This window comes from Mchenga conophoros, linkage group LG3, assembly GCF_057382185.1.
Source record: "Mchenga conophoros isolate Kocher_MC1m ecotype Shallow Benthic linkage group LG3, M_conophoros_male_GT1.1, whole genome shotgun sequence".
In the NCBI taxonomy this organism is placed as follows: Eukaryota; Metazoa; Chordata; class Actinopteri; order Cichliformes; family Cichlidae; genus Mchenga; species Mchenga conophoros.
In genome coordinates, this window is record NC_140528.1 from 38,470,221 (window position 1) to 38,491,145 (window position 20,925).

At 42.9% G+C, this 20,925-nt stretch overlaps 2 protein-coding genes across 2 annotated transcripts in view; both read right to left on the minus strand.

Moving 5' to 3' along the window:
- Window positions 1-20,925, minus strand: part of LOC146578510 (hemicentin-2-like) — an 871,231-nt gene that overhangs the window by 748,584 nt on the left and 101,722 nt on the right. The window lies entirely within an intron of this gene.
- Window positions 11,923-20,925, minus strand: part of LOC146578539 (uncharacterized) — a 63,583-nt gene continuing 54,580 nt past the window's right edge. The window contains exons 4-5 of the mRNA XM_085268650.1: window positions 12,191-13,739; window positions 11,923-12,106 (exon numbers count right to left, since the gene is read on the minus strand). Coding sequence (XP_085124776.1) covers window positions 11,972-12,106; window positions 12,191-13,739 — 1,684 coding nt within the window. The 3' untranslated portion in view covers window positions 11,923-11,971. The remainder of the gene's footprint in view (window positions 12,107-12,190; window positions 13,740-20,925) is intronic.

The window sequence follows — 20,925 nt, forward strand, 5'->3', positions numbered from 1 at the left end:
GCAACTTCCCAAGTCTGATGATACCTTTAACCCCTATTCCAGCTGCGAATTCACACATATAAGTGAATATAACAGCTTCTCTTGGCTCTCTGTGAAGGTGGTCGCACTTTTTCTCCTCTCCTCCTTCCCCTTATCTTCCCTGCTTAGCCTCTTGTGTCCTTGTCTTGTCTCGTGTGAATTACTTTTCCCTCGAACAGTCTCTCACTGTCGTTCTCTAAAACCTAAAAGAGAATTATGGATTTGATCAACTGGTGTCTGAATGCTATTGACACCCTTTTCTCAACGAGAAGTCTGGGCTCGGGAGAGCCCGAGTGCCCTGGAGGGACTTTCCCTGCCGAATACACGATGGATGGGTGGCAGACCTGGAGGATCTTGTGCCTGGCGGGACTGTCGAACGAGGACGCTGAAGATATCTACCTATTCGGAACCATGATAACAGCTTGCTTGGCCCTGACTTATCGGAGAAATAAGAGAGCGGAACCAGCTGTTCAAACCCCCCCAAGACTGACCGCTGGAATTGAAGCGATGGGACAAGGCGCGACCTCTCACACCGAACGCAACATGGTCAACACCTTGGAGATGCTTACAGCTGCTGTGAAGACTCAAACTAACACCATTGAGCATATGATGGGATACATCAGAGAGGGGCCTGCTCACAATGACACCCTTGAGTGAAAGTTGGATCACATCGCAGAATGGATCGCTGCAGTCGTGGGGTCTCAGAATCAAAAGAATGACAACACCACGGAACAGAAGTTTGATACCATCATGGGGAGGCTCGCGGCTCTCCAACGGGAGATCGAGAGACCAGTGTCAGAGTGCTAAATTCGGAGCTGCTCGCATAAAGGAGAAATCAACAATATTCAACATATGGACACCACGGCGCCAGCTGCTCAGGCCCAAGGCTGGAGCCCACCAAAACAGCTCCCTGATAACGACTGTGTGATGACTATTCTTCCCATCCCATGCAAGGCCACCTGGGTTGGCTGGCAGACTGTTTACTTAGCCTGATAGAGCGAAGGACACTGTCTCAGCTGGACTCTGGACACGCACACACATACACTTACACTGATAAGCACGCACTCATCCCCCTCCCTTTCCAAACGCCTTCGATGCTTGTTTCCTGTGGGGGAAGACGGCGGGTCTGCGTGCCACGCTGAAATGGTAGCGCTGTGTAGGACGACTGCTGTGTTCCTTCGGATTACCCCCCACCCCTCTATCCAACCCCTGTGGCTTGTCACGTGCTCTAATGTTGTGATGTGGACATTAATGTGCTCTCTGTGCAGAGGAGTTTTTTATTCCTGTTCTCATGCTGTCCTCCCATAGGTGCCCAGCGTGAGAAGAGGTCTCTTTTTTTACTCTTGTACTTTTCCCATTGTTGTGTAATTTTTTCAGTGTTTTCTCTGTAACGCTGCCGATCTCCGACTGTATTCCCATGTGATGTCTTTGTTGTGTGTGTAAGTCGGGGGGGGGGGGGGGGGGGGTCCTATTCCTCTGCGGGGCAACCTGCATATGGCCAATAAAGCATTCATTCAATTCAATAAGTGCACAGGGAACCAGGTTTGCTCGAGCCCAGGTCCCTGACAGTACCCTGCATGCTGGACGCTGTGCCGTACATCGACATGCAGGACCCTCCGTTTTGCTGACTTCCTGCTCGGGCAGAGCAGGTCCCTCCGGCGTCATTGCAGCTGCAGACAATTGAACAGATGGTAATGGTGGTGTAGACAACGGGACCGGCGTACCAGGCTGTGAATTTACCGGCTGTCTGGGCCGGTGAGCAGCCTTGATTGGAGGGAGGAGGTGGAATTAATTAAGAAATGTGTAATACCCAAGGGGAAACCACAAAGCCACTTTCCCACAACGTGATGAACCTCTTCCCCGGGCATCTCCAGATAAATACAATAGCTGCGGCTAAATAAATATTTACATGTAAACCAAATGAATGGCCTTTTTTATGTCTGTTTTTGTGATGTACCAAGATCTGAAAGTTTTGTTTATTTATTTAAACAGTATTTATTTATTAAACAGTACATTTGCATAATGACTGAAACCAGCCCACTGAAGTAACAATGATCTGGGAGGTCAGTTCCTTGATCATTAATATACAAATTCTCATGACCATTTAGAACAACCACTGACCAAAGCACACTGATCAATGGCCATGAGTACCATTCACAGAGAGTTGAAAGACATTCCCCAACTCTCTGTGAATCGATGACACAAGGATCCAGGCCCACACAGACGGTGCGTAAATCATGGGAGGCCACATCACGGACAGGAACAGAGACACAGATGGACCGTTTAGACAGGAATAGAATAGGAATCTGTGGGAGGAAGTAGTATCCCCATCTACAAGACCACGCAAAGGAGGTATATGCTCTCTGCACTGGTATGTCATCCTTTAGGAGACACAGATGGGCCGTTTAGACAGGAATACGATAGGAATCCATGGGAGGAAGTTGTATCCACATCTACAAGATCGCACAAAGGAGGTATATGCTCTCTGCACTGGTATGTCATCCTTTAGGTTTATCACCATTTTCAGATCAGGATTACAACCAATATTGGTCCCATCCCACTCAAAGACCCTGCACTCATCAAACAACATTCTCTGGACAATCTCTTTTTGTTCCTCTTCCAAATGATCAAGATTCACTGGCGGATACCACGACATTGGGAGAGGTCCGGCTGACTCCACCATTATCTTGCGAACTGTTATTGCAGGTGGGCACTCGTTTGAGGCCTCAACCTCCACAATACGTTCAACTGGCTGTAAGGTGCCCAGGGCCATCTTGCTTGTCAAGGTCATATCATGTTTGGTGTCATTACTTAGAGCAGGGGTGCCCAATCCCGGTCCTCGAGAGCTACCGTCCTGCAGCTTTTAGATGCATCCTTGTTCCCACACACCTGAATCAAATGGTTTGATCTCTTCAGCATGCCATCATGTTTGGCAAAGGCCTGATAACAAGCCATTCATTTGATTCAGGTGTGTGGGAACAAGGATGCATCTAAAAGCTGCAGGGCGGTAGCTCTCGAGGACCGGGATTGGGCACCCTGACTTAGAGCAATGGTGATGTATGGGTTAGCTGGATTCTGTATTTCAACTAACCCCGTCAAGACATAGAACCGCTTTAGGGCCTGGTTGCCCAAATCATCCTCAAACAGCACTAAACAATCAAGTGGATTCATGGTTGATGGAACGGGGCACTTTAACCAGGTGACCTGTTCAGGAGGGATAATCACATCCCTTTCAACTGTTCTCAAGTACCCTTGTGTAATGTTTGGCTCTACTGTCTGAATGAAGCTTCAGACCACCTCACCATTCTCAGGGGGAAGACAGATGGCATTACACAGCAAGGTAACAAGAGTAGGTATCAACTGCTCTAGTTGCTCCTCAATGATCTGTTCCAAGACATTGAAACCGATCAATGGTTTGTCCACAGGCAAGGTACTGACGAGGACCGGAATACTGACGGAGAGGCTTGGGTCTTCACTCCCCGGTAAGTTGATCATGATGGGTACCCAGCCATCAAATGATATGGTTTCCCCGTTGACTGCGCAAACTTTCAACTCATCAATTTCCTTGATGATTTCAGATAGAGGTTGCATGACTAAGTCAGGCAAGTATCAGTCTTTCCAATGTTTACTTATGATGCAAACTTGAGCTCATGTGTCAAGTACTGCTTTCACTACTAAGCCATTCAAATTGCAATGTATGAGAGCTTTCTTACTGATTAGCTTAGCAACTGCCCCACGTTTAGTGTGGGGTGCCATAACACCAGATGTAGCGAGTGCCTCACCCTGCTGCTGGTTAACTACTTCTGATGTGACTGGCGAGGGGAGACTTGGTTTGCTACTGTTAAGGTTAGGTTGGGTCCCATATGAAGAGGACCCACTGCTTCAACCCTGTCACCCGGTAGAGAAACTGCTGTGGTATCTCACTTTCATCTTTTCTGGCACACATTAATTCTTGAAAGAGTTCTGTACTATTTTTCTCTCTCAGGTGGGCATGGAGAAACCCCTTCAGTTCAAGTACAGTCAAATCGTCTTTATTGATTAACATATCTTTAAAAGTTCCAGGCCTTAATATCCTGAGCACTCCACGAACTATCTCTGCATCAGGGAAGCCTTCTCTGCGTCGACCTCTTGCTGACCCAGGCCCGCTGGACCCACCGTCTTAGCAACCATGGATCAGTCTCGGCTCCAACTTTCAGCTCGCATCAGCTCCCGTCCTGGTCCCAGATGTCATTTTTGGATCAGTCTCAACTGCAAGGTGTCAACAATCCTGGACGAGCCCCCAAGATTTGTTACGGGTCCCAAGGATGAAGACCATGATGACAAATATGTTACCTGTAAAAGCAGGTGAAGAGCAGAGTAAGGAAGACAGCATGTGTCTCTGTATTCCTCCAGATTGTGTCTGAGTCTGATTTATTTCACACAAACAAATGCTATATAAACACTACCATGAGCTTTCAATATATAATTCAGCAGGTTCCTCATTCACATCAATTACATTTACTTATTTCACATCCTCAGTGAAATATACTCTCTTTACTGGTTCATTTTCTCTAATTAACATCTTCTTTCATAACAGTTACTTTCCTTACTCATATCAATAAACACATCACATTGTCTTCTACAGTGTCTTACTGGCTAAACAGTTCAATAACAGTGTCAGTTTTGGCCAGCGGTCATAGGTTCTGTCCAATAATATGACGCAAGACTGGAGTAAAAGACATCCATGGATTGGCACTTTATTAATGAAGGAACATGATAGGAGCACAAGAACACTAACTATAACTAAACAAAATGGCTTCCTTTTGGGGTGGCTGTAGCTCAGGTGGCAGAGCAGGTCAGCCAGTAATCAGAAGGTTGGTGGTTCGATCCCAGGCTGCATGCCAAATATCCTTGGGCAAGATACTAACCCCATGTTTGCCTACTGGTGGTGGTCAGAGGGCCCGGTGGCACCTGTGTCTGGCAGCCTCGCCTCTGTCAGTGCGCCCCAGGGCAGCTGTGGCTACAATGTAGCTTGCCATCGCCAGTGTGTGAATGTGTGTGTGAATGGGTGAATGACTGAATGTAGTGTAAAGCGCTTTGGGGTCCTATGGACTAGAAAAGCGCTATACAAATGCAGGCCATTTACCACTTTTTATACTCTTCCGGAATAGCCCAAGTATGGGGGTTAACTAATCAAAATGAAAACATAACCCTCCACACACACAAACATGCAATTACATTAAAGCACATCACAAACATATACATATTTCCAACACGTACTATAAACAAACCAATAACATGAGCTTCACCCATTACTATATAAATTAAAACCCTCTTTATCCATACTCCCTAACCTGGCACACTGGTCTACTCCAAGAGCCCTTAAACAGGTGATTAAGCTGCTTTCACTCTTATGCTCCACATCCTGCAAGAAGCAACCAGGACAGGTGAGTACCTTATTTAGGTTACTCACAAATGATTAACTGTAAACAGCTTTAATCTTGGCTCTTCTCTGACACAGGTAGGATGGCCAGTCCCACTGTCTCTTCACCTTTACAAGCTGTCATTTTAGTTGTATGTCACATAAACCCAATAAAAGACTCCATAAGAACTAAAGTGTTTTTTCTTTATTACACTATTTTAAATTCCCAATCCAACAATTAATCACTAACAATACCAACCAGATAATGGAACCCCTGGTCTCCATTAAAAACAGCAAAACCGTCACCGGTTCTGACATAAACGGTAGTAACCAGACAGAAAAGCAGCGCACATTTCGATGCTTTATTTCAGTGCTTTTTTTTTCCTGAGCTGTGATACACTTTAGATTCTAGCCAATCATTTTACGTTTCCGAGGATAGTAGGCGGGTCCAGGTACGTACCTTCTTTTAGATCAGAGCTACAGATTAAAAATGCCCAAGGCGAAGCGGTCAAAAGTCTGGCTGTACTTCACAGCAAAAGATGCAAACTCAGCAGCCTGCTACAAGTGCTTTAATCAGATACTGCAATACTGTCAAAGGAGGTAACACCTCAAATCTGATGAAACGCCTGGTGACGCATAGCGTTTTTTTAAAAGCCGAGAAATGCGCCGTATTTGATAGCTTGCTGAGACCTCACACCGTGTACATCTACTGCAGGTGTGGTGCCTGTTATCGGACCCGGAATTAGCAACATCCCCCCAAAACACGAAGAGTAGAGTCCTGGCCCCTAGCCCTGCCAGTGTAGCAGAAATGATGACGGACGAAGATGGCAGCAGCAGCCGTTCTTCTCTGCGTGAGTAGCTTAATGTTGTTCATGTGTAATTCACGTTGAGTACGCTATCCATGTTATTACATTAATGCATGTAAGGTGAACTAGCAAACATCATCATAGCTACATGAGTATAATTCCCTCGAAGCACAGGCAGACGCAAGTGGTTTTCTGTCACTGGTTTATTTGAAGACTGCTCTCCAAAGCTACCGTGAAAACTATACAGCATTAACAAAATAAAACTCGGCGTAAGACACAGCACTAAAGATAACACTGTACAACAAACACGATTGTGAGGAGAAAGTTGTTGGAAGGCAAAGAAACCTACAACTCAGATATCTATTTTTTACATGCGCATGGGCGGTCACTGCTCAACCGATGTGACACAGAAAAACCGCCCAGGGCATTCAGAACATCCTTTATTTACATGTATACTTAAAGCAAGTTTCCACAGCAGTAGGAGTGGCATGTATGGAACTGATAATTTTTCCTTAGAAGGAGAAAACCTTTCGCTTATCTGCTGAAAAAGGAGGTAACTTTGTATGTATAGAAATTCAGACATTCCCATAAAAGGAGAGAGAGAGAGAGAGAGAGAGAGAGAGAGAGAGCCAGCTTGTCTGTTAAAACAGGAGGTATGGTATCGTATGTCACCGCATTCCTCTACACATATGGCTTCAATCTCTCTTCCTGTGTTGGTTCCAATTCACAAGCTCTTCTTCCTTTAAATGAAGCTACAACTAAGCATAATCACAAAACTAAAAAATCTCTCATCAACGATAAATCAATAAATACAGTACCTCGTTGGCTGCATGCTGCAAAAAGGGAATTAGCTGCCGTTCTTCTGAGGTTTCCTTTAACCGTTTAACTGTGTGGTACCTCACAGGGGTACCACAACAACATCATCCAGGTAGAAAACAGCATATGCAATTTGAGGAAGCAGGTACCGCTCCATGAGGTGCTGAAAAATGGCCGAGGCTTCAAATAAGCCAAACGGAAGTGTGACGAATTGGTACGAACCATACAGAGTGGAGAAGGCCGTTTTTGTCTTTGGACTCTGCAGATAAGGGAATCTGCCAGTAAGCGTTGGTTAAATCCAGCATCATAAAATAAGACAAGCAGTGCTTAACCAGTCCAGGTCAACTCAGGCATTGGACAAGCATCAAACCATGAGACCTTGTTCACTTTCTGATAATCATCACCAATGTTCCCTCTAAACTGCACGTGTGCTCAATTGCGCACTGCTGGCACGGTCTCTGTGCAGAAAAAATCCGTGTTGCACATAAAATAAAATTCTAACCGGAATTGAAATTGAAGTGAATACGTTAACAATTCTGTTTTGCAGTGTTAGTCAGTAAGTGACTGGCTGCTCCAGTATGGGATTAGAACAATGGCACCTCATCCCATAGTCCAGCCAATCACGTGATTCAAATTCGTATATGCGCAGCTAATCAACGTCGTTGACAGGCTATGACAGCGTCCTTATGTGCCGAAACCGGTGTTTTAGCTAGCAAAGTGGCGTGGCTAATGTGGAGTGAAGCCACGTTAATGACAACGTGTACAACCATTGGAGATGTGAGCAGGACAGATGGAACAAGTGACGTAAAAAGAGTGGACTTTATACCAGGTTTCAAATTGTGTTGATAGGCCACATAAAAAACAGAGTTGTGATTAAAAAAAAATCCAGTGTTTGGTTTTCTTCCAGAATATTGTTGTTTACATTTACTGGGGGAAGAAATGGTAAAAACGTCATTTTATAAAGAAAACGTTATAAAGCACTCTCCGCCTGTGAGCAAAGACAAAACCAAAACACCCCACCCTTTCCCATTGGTCAAAAAATGTACCATGCCGACCAATCAAAACATGGCATTTGGTTGTTAAGAAACGGAAGTTGTTAAGAAGAGGAAAATTTAGGAGTGACGGCAGTGTTTTGAGATGTGAGAGATTTGCAACGTTTAGCGCAAATCTTGTATAGTTAGTGTGTAGTGTAGTCAATAGTTTTGTTGTGTGTGTCAGAACAATGAGGCGGCTGCTAAATGTTACAGGAGTGATACATCTCCTGTTGTCAGGCCTGCAGGTATCAGGCTTTTGATGTTCTCCTTTATCTCATAGTGGACAGAAATTATTTTTTGGAGAGGCACAAATAATTTGTGTGGCATCAGATTTGATGCAGAACACCTGATTGTTCTGTAAATAGTTTGAAATGTTTGTTTAAAAAAAATCCCTTAGCAGCATTTTTAGGTAAACAGCTGCAAAAATCTTTGTTGTTTGCAATACTCAGTAACTTTTTTGAAGAAGTAACTATATAATTAATTGCCCAGCATTGGTCTTTATATATTGTATTTTGCAGAGAGAGTTACAAAGTTTCAAAGTGGTGCTCCATGAGAGTCCTGTAGACGAGCAGCAGCACAATCCTGCATTGCAACTGCAAACCGCTGTTGCAATGCAGGAACATCTGCTTTATTGGAATGTGTGAGATGTTAACCACAATGACTCTTAAAAACACTGTCTCAAAGCTTCATGCCAACAGCATGTTTTTAAGAAAAATCAAACATATGTTCTTTCAAGATCATTTTAGAGTTTTTAATGAGCTGCAGGATCCTTCTTCAGTGTGAGTGGAGAACAGCCAAGTCGCCTCCTGTGATAAACCTCCACATGTACCACTGAAAACAGTTAAATTAGTTTGAATCAGAAATAATGGGTCAAACTACTTGTTCTGAGACCATTTCTTTATTTTTCACACCAAACTGTTTAATAAGATAATAAGATAAACTCTACACAGACTTCATCAAATATAACTAACACTTTAACATTATCAGGATTTCATAATACAAACTTCAAATCAACAAGAAAACAGCTGCAGAACATGTGGATCAAAATTCATTAAAAAACAACATGTGGACTTCAATGACTAAATACACTAAAGTGAAAGGAGGAGCAAAAAAATAGAGGTTTAACAGAATTTGAATTACGTAAAAGTAGTCACCTGTGATCTTTAAAATGGTTCTGATGTGTGCTGCTGTTTTTAACTTTCAACATTTCTTTGCTGCCACTGTGAATAAGATTGTGTTCTTTGCCTAATTGAATAAAGGTTACACTGACTCACTGCTCCATCTTCTGGTACAAACTGGCATTACATGGAAGTACAGCCCAAAACCAGTTCAGCTTGAGTTTCTTTTTTTCTGGACATAAAGTCACAGCAGGTGTTGTTTCAAAGCTGGTGGACAGATTTAGTTCATTTTGGAGGTTTTAAGAGCAACTGCTGTGAAAATATTTGTAGTTTTGGGAGAAAAGGATTTAAGAGAAGATTTTACAACAGCAAAAGGTTAAATATGAATGAAGGATTGAAATTTAACAGAGGTAACACATTAAATGAATACATTACCCCACATTAAGTTAATTTTGGAAACACTAAGAAAGTTCAAATAAAAGAAATTGAAATATATATCCATATCTGCAATTCTGATACATTATTGGTTTGGTAAAAAAGACATTCCTATAACTTTAATAATACAGTAACAAGTACAACTACTAAACACTACTGTGTCCTAAGGGAACAAAGATTAAAATGTAACAGAGATAATTTTAGAGAATTAAAATCCCCCAAAGGAAAAAAAAACTTGATATGCATATCTATGCATATCTATACATGCAGCTTCCTAAATGTAACATTCAGAATTATTCACTGCAGCTCCAGAAATCAGAGCTACCTCATCAGATCCAAGTGTGGCATCAGCTGACACTCTTTACAGGAGATTCCATCTGAACTCTGTGGAGCCTGATCTCAAGGTTTTTAAGTCTGACCCTGAAACCAGAAGAGGATCTTTCTCTCTCTTCAGATTCATTGTGATCCAGTGATTTCAGTCCTGCATGATCAGGCTGATGTTTGCACAGAGCAGATAATGAAGTGAAGGTTTTTGCACATTGGTAACAGTGAAACAGTTTATTTACAGCGTGGGATCGTTTGTGTTCGGAGTATGAACTGAGATTCCTGAAGCTCTTGTCACACTGGTCACAGCTGAAGTTCACTTCCATGTGTGTACGTTCATGTTTGTTACGATGACCTGATTGTGAGAAGCTTTTGTCACAGTGTCTGCACTTGTATGGTGTCCCTCCTGCAGTGGTGAAGGATGACCCACACTGGTCACAGATGTGCTTTTTGAAGAGGTCATGTATTTTTAATGTAGTCAAAGGAGCTTGCAAAGAAAAGCGTCAGGACTTCTTTAAGTTGCTTGAAGACGTTTCACCTCTCATCCGAGAAGCTTCTTCAGTTCTAAGGTCAAATGGTGGAGAGTCCCAGATAAAAACCTAGTGGGAGTGACCCCCACAGAGGGACAAACGGACCCCCTGATGATCCTCTAATCACCTGAGCCAAGGTGTGAAATTGGGTGTGGGACCCAATCAGCCAGAGTTTCGGGTGTGTTCATTGTTAGTCTTGTGGTCTTGTTAGTCTTGTCCTGTGTAGCAGGACAAGACTCAGCAGTCCATCTGCATCTTAAGGATAAAGGACACTCTTTCGAGGATGCCAATGTTCACATTTTGGACAGAGAGGACAGATGGTTTGAAAGAGGAGTGAAAGAAGCCATCTATGTCCACTGTGAGCGACCATCTTTGAATAGAGTCGGGGGTTTACGACACCAACTCTCTGCCATCTATAATCCAGTTTTGAGATCCCTTCCCAGACGCCTTAACGCCCACTCACATCCTGGGCCATCTGACCTCAGGAATTCGCATGACAAGGTGGGGCCAGGTTTCACAATGAACACACCCGAAACTCTGGCTGATTGGGTCCCACACCCAATTTCACACCTTGGCTCAGGCGATTAGAGGATCATCAGGGGGTCCTTTTGTCCCTCTGTGGGGGGTTACTCCCACTAGGTTTTTATCTGGGACTCTCCACCATTTGACCTTAGAACTGAAGAAGCTTCTCGGATAAGAGGTGAAACGTCTTCAAGCAACTTAAAGAAGTCCAGGCGCTTTTCTTTGCAAGCTCCTTTGACTACGATGACCTGGATGACTGAGAACCTTCACAGACATATTTTTAATGTACTTGGTGTGTGGAAGCCTCTCCCACATTCTTTGCAGTAGTTCATTTTGTCTCCAGTGTGTCTACGTTGATGTGGTTTTAGGTCCCGTTCGTGATTGGAGGTTTTTCCACAAAGGTTAAAGAGAAACGCTTTCCCACCACCACAGTGACGACAGGGTTGAGAAATGGATCAGTGTGCTTCGCTCCACTCCTAAACAAAGACATTGTAAATCAGAGAATTCCTTCAACGTTTTTATCCTGAACGTCGCCTGAAATAAAAAGCATCTCTGCCAACGTCCAATTACATTTTACTGTTTACACTATAAAACTCAGGTTACTTCTTCATTTTTCCAAACAGTTCATTCAGTATAACTCCATAAGTTTACTGATCAGACTTTTTCCAAACAATCAGGTTAAAATTACAAGATAAAAAATCAATACATCCTCACAGTAACTGCACTTCTAGAGTTACTTTCTGGAGTGGATCTGTTGGTGTTTTTTCAGCTGATTTGGAGCTTTAAAAGTCTTCTCACACAGGTCACATTTATAAGGTCTCTCCTCAGTGTGTTGTTGTAACTGTGCATCTGTTGTAAACAGTTTCCCACACTGATCACAGCAGGAAACATCAATTCCAGTCTGAATCCGTAGGTGAATATTTCGGTACCGTTTGTCACTGAAACTTTTTCCACACAAGTCGCAGCTCTACGCCTTAATTCCAGAGTGGGTAACTAGATGCCTGTGTAAGTCGCTATTTAGAGCAAAAGCCTTACCACACAACTCACAGTTGTGTGCTTTAAGTCCACTGTGGATGAGTTGGTGTTTTTTTAAGGTTCCAGCCTGGGTAAAAGACTTACCACACAAGTCACAGCTGTAAGGTTTAAATCCACTGTGGATGAGTTGGTGTTTTTTCAAGTGTCCAGCCTGGGTAAAAGACTTTCCACACAAGTCACAGCTGTAAGGTTTAACTCCACTGTGGATGAGTTGGTGTTTTTTCAAGTGTCCAGCCTGGGTAAAAGACTTTCCACACAAGTCACAGCTGTAAGGTTTAACTCCACTGTGGATGAGTTGGTGTTTTTTCAAGTGTCCAGCCTCGGTAAAAGACTTTCCACACAAGTCACAACTGTAAGGTTTAAATCCACTGTGGATGAGTTGGTGTTTTTTCAAGTGTCCAGCCTGGGTAAAAGACTTTCCACACAAGTCACAGCTGTAAGGTTTAAATCCACTGTGGATGAGTTGGTGTTTTTTCAAGCTTCCAGCCAGGGTAAAAGACTTTCCACACAAGTCACAGCTGTAAGGTTTAACTCCACTGTGGATGAGTTGGTGTTTTTTCAAGTGTCCAGCCTGGGTAAAAGACTTTCCACACAAGTCACAGCTGTAAGGTTTAACTCCACTGTGGATGAGTTGGTGTTTTTTCAAGTTCCCAGCCAGGGTAAAAGACTTTCCACAGAAGTCACAGCTGTAAGGTTTAACTCCACTGTGGATGAGTTGGTGTTTTTTCAAGTCTCCAGCCTCGGTAAAAGACTTTCCACACAAGTCACAGCTGTAAGGTTTAACTCCACTGTGGATGAGTTGGTGTTTTTTCAAGCTTCCAGCTTCGGTAAAAGACTTTCCACACAAGTCGCAGCTGTAAGGTTTAACTCCACTGTGGATGAGTTGGTGTGTTTTTAGGCTTCCAGCCAGGGTAAAAGACTTTCCACACAAGTCACAGCTGTAAGGTTTAAATCCACTGTGGATGAGTTGATGTCTTTTTAAGTCTCCAGCCCAGGCAAAAGACTTTCCACACAACTCACAGCTGTAAGGTTTAACTCCACTGTGGATGAGTTGGTGTGTTTTTAGGTGTCCAGCCAGGGTAAAAGACTTTCCACACAACTCACAGCTGTAAGGTTTAACTCCACTGTGGATGAGTTGGTGTGTTTTTAGGCTTCCAGCCAGGGTAAAAGACTTTCCACACAAGTCACAGCTGTAAGGTTTAACTCCACTGTGGATGAGTTGGTGTGTTTTTAGGCTTCCAGCCAGGATAAAAGACTTTCCACACAAGTCACAGCTGTAAGGTTTAACTCCACTGTGGATGAGTTGGTGTGTTTTTAGGCTTCCAGCCAGGATAAAAGACTTTCCACACAAGTCACAGCTGTGAGGTTTAACTCCACTGTGGATGAGTTGGTGTTTTTTTAAGTGTCCAGCCTGGGTAAAAGACTTTCCACACAAGTCACAGCTGTAAGGTTTAACTCCAGTGTGGATGAGTTGGTGTGTTTTTAAATATCCAGCCTGGGTAAAAGACTTTCCACACAAGTCACAGCTGTGAGGTTTAACTCCACTGTGGATGAGTTGGTGTCTTTTTAAGTGTCCAGCCCGGGTAAAAGACTTTCCACACAAGTCACAGCTGTGAGGTTTAACTCCACTGTGGATGAGTTGGTGTGTTTTTAAGTGTCCAGCCCGGGTAAAAGACTTTCCACACTCATCACAGCTGTAGCTTTTCTCTCCCTTTCTTCTGTGAGGTTTGTCGGCCTCCTGAGAGCGCTGACTTCTCGCTCCATGTTGGTCCTGCAGTGACAGAGATACAAACAGAGGCAGTGAGTGAAATGCAGTCGTGGAACAAACTGAAACTCCCTTCATTGGTGGAATCAAACATGTCAACAAACACATTGTTGGTGTGTTTCCACCACCTTCTGGTGGCAGTATCACATTACAATGATGTGCTACAATGAGAGTTGTAATGAAAATGACATTATTGAAGAAATATTGATCAGCAGAGAAAATCTTTTACGCATAAGAAATTTCAAGTTCAACTGATGATATTGTTGTTTCAATGTGTGCTTATAAAATATGATCTTTGTATTTTCTTGTAACTTCTGTTACAAGAAATTAGAACTCTGAACAATATTTAAACTCCATTCAGAGTTACATACCATAAAATAATACTTTATGATTAACATAACAGTTTGATTGCTCTAATTACCTGTATTTACCTTGTGACATATTACAGGGCAAATTACATTCTGGGTACAGTTACATCACAAAACATCAACTGTGAACACCTTATGTTACCGTGGCGTTTAAGTCCATAGGAATTATGAGTATCTACTCCCAAATTCCCATCCGGGCTACATTATTATCGGTTCATGGTATCGCTTAACTTTTACGAATATGAGTACACACACATTTTACAGTATCGGCCCCAATACCCGATACCAGCAACGGTATCGGTGCATCCCTAATTGTAACTGTGATATTTTTCTCACCTTTTGTGTTGAAGTCATTGATTGTTTCCTCTGTAGTGGCTGAGCTGAGTCCAAATGGATGAAATTGTTCCTCCGTTGCACCACCAGACTCTTCTCCTCCTGTTAATCACCTGGGGGACACACACGCAGCAGGATTTGTAAAAAGAGTTTTGATAAACACAATGCTGGACAGCAATGCTGTCATGTACATATACATATATACATGTCTATATACATATACATATATATGTCTATATATATATATACATATATAAATAATAACACCCAGCACGCCCCTGCGGGCGGTTTATCCTTCAAGCTTGGGTCCTCTACCAGAGGCCTGGGAGCATATATATATATATATATATATATATATATATATATATATATATGTGCAGATCCATAGAGGCTGGGGTCTATCACACCAGGCAAGACCCCAGGTGCAGGCTGTGTAAAGATGCCCCAGAGACAATCCAGCACATAACAGCAGGGTGCAAGATGCTAGCAGGCAAGGCATACATGGAACGCCATAACCAGGTGGCCGGCATAGTGTACAGGAACATCTGTGCCGAGTATAACCTGGAAGTCCCGAGGTCAAAATGGGAGATACCCCCAAGGGTGGTGGAGAATGACCGAGCTAAGATCCTGTGGGACTTCCAGATACAGACGGACAAAATGGTGGTGGCTAACCAACCGGACATAGTGGTGGTAGACAAACAGAAGAAGACGGCCGTAGTGATCAACGTAGCGGTTCCGAATGACAGCAATATCAGGAAGAAGGAACATCATATGTCACTGCATTCTTCTGCACATATGGCGTCACTCTCTTTTGCTGTGGTGGTTCCAGTTCACGAGCTCCTCTTCCTTTAGTGTTGGGGAGTAACGGAATACATGTACCGCCGTTACGTATTTAAAATACAAAATATGAGTAACTGTATTCCGTTACAGTTACCGTTTATAAAGGTGGTATTCAGAATACAGTTACTTTGTTGAAATAAATGGATTACACTGCGGTACTTTCCTGTTTCATTTTGTCGCGGGTCAGGACTGTTTGGGTTTTGTTTGACAGCTACGTTCTGTTGTTCCAGGCGGCAGCGTTACGGTTGCCATGGTTACAGGGCGACGCTCTCTTGCTCTCTGCGACTGTGTGTTTCCTGGGTGAGAGAGCGCCTTTTCGTTGTTGTTGTTGTTGTGCTAAGCTAACAGGCAGAATGCTACAAGCATAGCTCTAAAGAATGTAGCATCATGGGCAGTGTAGTCCGTGTTGCAGGGAGAATGGACTGCCATACACATTATGGGTCTGTGAGCGCGAGGAGGGAGAAAAGGGGGAGTGGAAAAGTACGAGCTGTCATCGAGGAAAAATGGGAGCTGGAAGCATGTAAATATAATAATAACCACTTCAGCCAAGAAGAGTGCCTGACGAGCCCAGTTGTAAGTAAGCTATTAAGACTCGACTGTACACCGTGTTCGTGTTTTCCTCCGAAAACAATAAGTTCTGTTGGAGCAGTCTTTCAACGCCTCTCTCTGTCTCTCGCAAGAAAAGTTGACCCACACAACAAAGTAAAGCTATTTTTCGGCTACGAGCCGACAGGGACCCCGCCGTATTAGTCAGAGGTCCCTTTACTACAGTTCGGAGTCGCGGACCTTCAGTAATAGTAATGAATCACCCAGCAATAGTACATTCACGTTGTTGTAAAAAGCATGATAATATATTAAGTAATCCAAAGTATTCAGAATACGTTAATGTCATTGAGTAACGTAACGGAATACGTTACAGAATACATTTTGGGGCATGTATTCTGTATTCTGTAATGGAATAGGGCTTTGGAGCGTGATGTCACGGGGGTGGGCGTGGAAAGGATTTTGGCCCGATCCGCCATTTTGGGGGTCTAGCGCAAGTGAAAAGGGAGCGAAGGCACAGACAACAGCCATGGTTCGTATTTGCTGTGTGGTCGGCTGCAATGTTCGATCGCACGACCAGCAAGAAAATAAGCTTGAAAATGGTTTATCTTTTCATTCTTTCCCAACCTGGAAGCAACACGAGGCAGCTCGTGTATCGATGTTACCAAACAAAGGCGTCTAGCCTGGAGAGCAGCTGTGAGACGAGCTGACGTGCAGTTCTATTCCATCTCCAAATATCTGTTGGTGCTCCAGACATTTTCATTCCGGTAAGTTCTAAATATGTTCATATCAATCTTTATAGCCTATTAGTTTTATTTTCTATGCGCTCTGAGCTCATAGCAAATGACAACAAACATTCTACTGAGTGATTTTGCAGAACTACCTTCTATTTATAGAGTTGCTAATTATTTGGCATTATTGCAGCAAACCAGCCTATTAAATGGATGAATCACATCGTGACTGGGTTCCAGTGCTACACAAGGGACCTGCTTCAAACATACCACCATGCCAATCAGATTACTTCTTCCTTGTGAGGGTGAAGAGGTGACCCTTCTGGATAAGATGGTGAAGGTTTGCTGCGTTTTGGTGAACAGTGTGATAATAAAACCAGGGAAAAATGAAACCTGCTCCTGTTAAATACTCTTAAGTCTTGTGCTGTTAAAATTGCTGTATTTTTTCAAAAGATACAGTAAATAAAGTAATGTTAGTAGTGAGTGATATCATGTAAACACTCGTGATTTTGTGTAAACATTTTGTCATTTGTAAACTATAAAATCATTTTTCTTCTTTGGCTCTCAGCGAAGGCGGTCGCACTTTTCTCCTCTCCTCCTCACCCTTATCTTCCCTGCTTAGCCTCTATGTCCTTGTCTGTTTCGTGTGCATTACTTTCCCTGGAATAGACTCACACGGTCATTCTCTAAAACCTAAAAGAGAATTATGGATTTGATTAACTGGTCTCTGAATGCTATTGACACCCTTTTCTCAACGAGAAGTCTGGGCTCGGGAGAGCCCGAGTGCCCTGGAGGGACTTTCCCTGCCGGATACACGATGGACGGGTGGCAGAACTGGAGAGTCATGTGTCTGGCGGGACTGTCGATCGAGGACGCTGAAGATATCTATCTATTCGGAACCATGATAACAGGGTTCGTGCTGATCGGAGTTGGCTTGGCCCTGGTTTATCGGAGAAATAAGAGAGCGGAACCGGCTGTTCAAACCCCCCTAAGGCTGCCCGCTGGAATTGAAGAGATGAGATGAGGCGCGACCTCTCACAACGAACGTAATATGGTCAACACCTTGGAGATGCTTACAGCTGCTGTGAAGGCTCAAGCGTATGGGGGGAAACATCAGAGAGAGGCCTGCTCAAAATGAGACCCTTGAGCGACAGTTGGACGACATCACGGAACAGATCACTGCAGCTGTGAGGTCTCAGAATCAAAAGAATGGCAACACCATGGAACAGAAGTTTGATATCATCATGGGGAGGATCGTGGCTCTCCAACGGGAGATCGAGAGGCCAGTGTCGGAGTGTTAGGGCAGCCAAAAATTCTCCTGGGCTGCTCGCATTGAAATTTACAAAATCAACATTGAGATTGCGGACCCCCATAACGGCACCAGCTGCAGGCCGGAGGCTGGAGCCGAACAATCACTCCCTGATAACGACTGTGTTACGGCTATTCTTCCCATCCCATGCAAGGACACCTGGATTGGCTGGAAGACTATTTACTTAGCCTGATAGGCCGAAGGACACTGTCTCAGCTAAACTATGGACACGCACACACACACACTTACACTGATAAGCACTCACTCATCCCCCCTCCCTTTCCAACGCCTTCGATGCTTGTGCCCTACCGGGGAAGATAGCAGTCAACTGGACCAGCACAGATGCTGCAGGACCGGATGCGCTGTCTACACCGGCTCTCTCTTACCCTTTACCCGCCCCTGTTGCTTGTCTCGTGTTTCTATGGTGTATTGATAGTCATGTGCTTTTGTGCTGAGGTGTTTTTTCTGTTCTCAAACTGTTCTCCCACTAGGAGCTCAGTCTGAGTGGAGTTTTTTTTCTCCTCCTCTTACCTCATGTAGTGTATTTTCGTTGTTTTTTCCTATCAGCCTACCTTCTGACATGTCTGCCCAATGTGATGTTTGTGTAAAGTTGGTCAGAAGGTTCCTTTGTGAGTGCGCATGCGCCATTAGCGTGCTGCCTGCTGTAACCCCTAATTTCCCTCGGGATGAATAAAGTATTCTGATTCTGATAAATGACATGGATTCTACATTGTAACTGATGTGATGTTCTATAAGGTGGTTTCAATAAAATTAAAAAAAAGAGGCAAAAATTAGTTTGTTTCTTTATTCAACTTTTGAACAGTGGGACTCAGTCAGTATATATTCAGTAAATGCAAATTATTTACATGGCAGTGCACTACAGGCATAAATCTAGACCCCTAGATAAAACATTATGGTTCATTCCCACAACCCACAGCTTTACTTGTTAGGATGCCTGGGTCGTCGACCCAGGGTTTTTGGAGTTTATGATATTATTTATACTGTTGTTTTGGACTTTGTTTCTGTGTTTTCTTCTGTTTGCACTTTTTTGTTTTGTTTTGTTGTTTCTGGCTCCTTGTTTGGTTTGTTTCGAGCCCTCCGTCCTGTTTCCCCCGCCGCCCACCCTGGTTGGGTTGTTTTTTTTTTGTTTTTGATGTTTTGGTTTGGGCTGTCTGGAAGCCAGCCCTTAAGGGGGGGGGGGGGGGGGGGGGGTGGGTACTGTTAGGATGCCTGGGTCGTCGACCCAGGGTTTTTGGAGTTTATGATATTATTTATACTTTCTAGTTTTTGGTTTCTTTGAGTTCTGTCTTATGGCTTATGTCTCTGTCTTCTTTAGTTGCTCTGTCTCCCCTATCACCTGCATCCCCTTGTCTAGTTCGTGTCTATGTGTATCTTAAGTTCCTATATCCCCGTGTTCAGTCAGTGTTTGTGTGTGCCCTGTTCCCACGTCTCTGTTCCCTTTGTAGTGCCTGCTTATGAGCCTGTGTCTGTGTTATGTGTTTCCTGTTTTACTTTGAAGGTCTCTGTCTTTTCTCAGTGTGTTCAGTTTACGCTTCTTTGGTCTCGTCAGTTCTGATTTGTCCCAGCTGTGTTTCCCTCCTGTTACCCATTCCCTGATTGCTCCCTCTGTGTTATTTGTTATTTTATATGTTATGTTTTGTATGTTGTTCAGTATATTTCTATGCAAAACAAGAGGGATTTCAGTACACAGCAGGATATTCACATTTGTAACCAGATATTTACATACACTTTAGGGAGAAAACATAAAACATTTTTACTGTACAACATCAATTTAGATTAAACTTTTGTTTTAGATAAATATTGAAATATATTTTGAATTAGTTAAATGTCAGAATAAAGAGAGACAGCTGTCTATTTTTTATCACTTTGATCAAATTTAGGAGTACATATACACTAAGTTTATTGTTAATTAATAAGAAAACTCCAGACGATTCCATTCTGAGCTGAAGAAGCTTCTGATAGGTTAGTAGAGTCCATGTGAGTAAATTGGTGGAAATGGGTAAAATCAACAGATGTCAACCAAACCAGAAAAAGAACTGTGGAGCTCCATAAGTGTGGCTCAATTTTGAATACAATTTGGTGCCATTTGCAATTAAGAAATACAGACAATTTCTCTCTTTCCTCTTAAAGTTAACAAATATGTTTTTTTATTTATCAATCTAAAAAAATAAACATTTAGTCTGATTTGATGTTACAATTAAAAAAGTGTTTGTTTTGATCTGAAGAGTTTGTAAATATCTGGTTTCAACTGTATATTTGATGATTGTCAGCACAAAGAGAGAGAGAGAGGAACAGAGAGGAGAATGAGGACAGAACAGAGATGAACAAGAGCAGGTGAGACACACATGTTAGTCAAATGGTTGTTTACCAAAAGTATCACCGTATCATAGGTACTCATGTATCTCGTACCTAGTGTTTCTTTTTAGGTTTGCTATTTTTCAAATTCTACATTTATTAAGTTATGCAGGCTTGTTTGCACAACAAGGCTAAATAATTATATAAACTTTTCTCAATCTAAATAGTGGACTTTGGTAGAATTAAAAAAACAAGTGTAGTGCAGGTCTATGATGATTTTTTAGTGCTACTATCATCTAGTTCTGATTCTTGTTCTGTCTTGGTTAAATCCTATATAGTCCTGATTTTGAACTGTTGTAGTCCAGTTTTAATTCCGGATCAGTTCTGGGTCTGGTTGAATTGGGGTTTAGTCCTCGTGTCTTGATACAACTCCGACTTTGTTCTGCCTTGCTGCTCAATTAAAAAACTAGTTTAAGGTGTTCTGCATATGAGATATATATTTTTCGCTATATGAAGTCATTCTTTTCTGAACAAAACTCAAAACAGAGCCTATTAATCTTTCAGTCATTTCTACCCCCCCCCCCCCCCAAAAAAATAAATAAATAAATAAATAAATAAATAAATAAATAAATAAATAAAATAAAAAAATCCCACATGCATACTACCCTTTAGGGCTAAGCC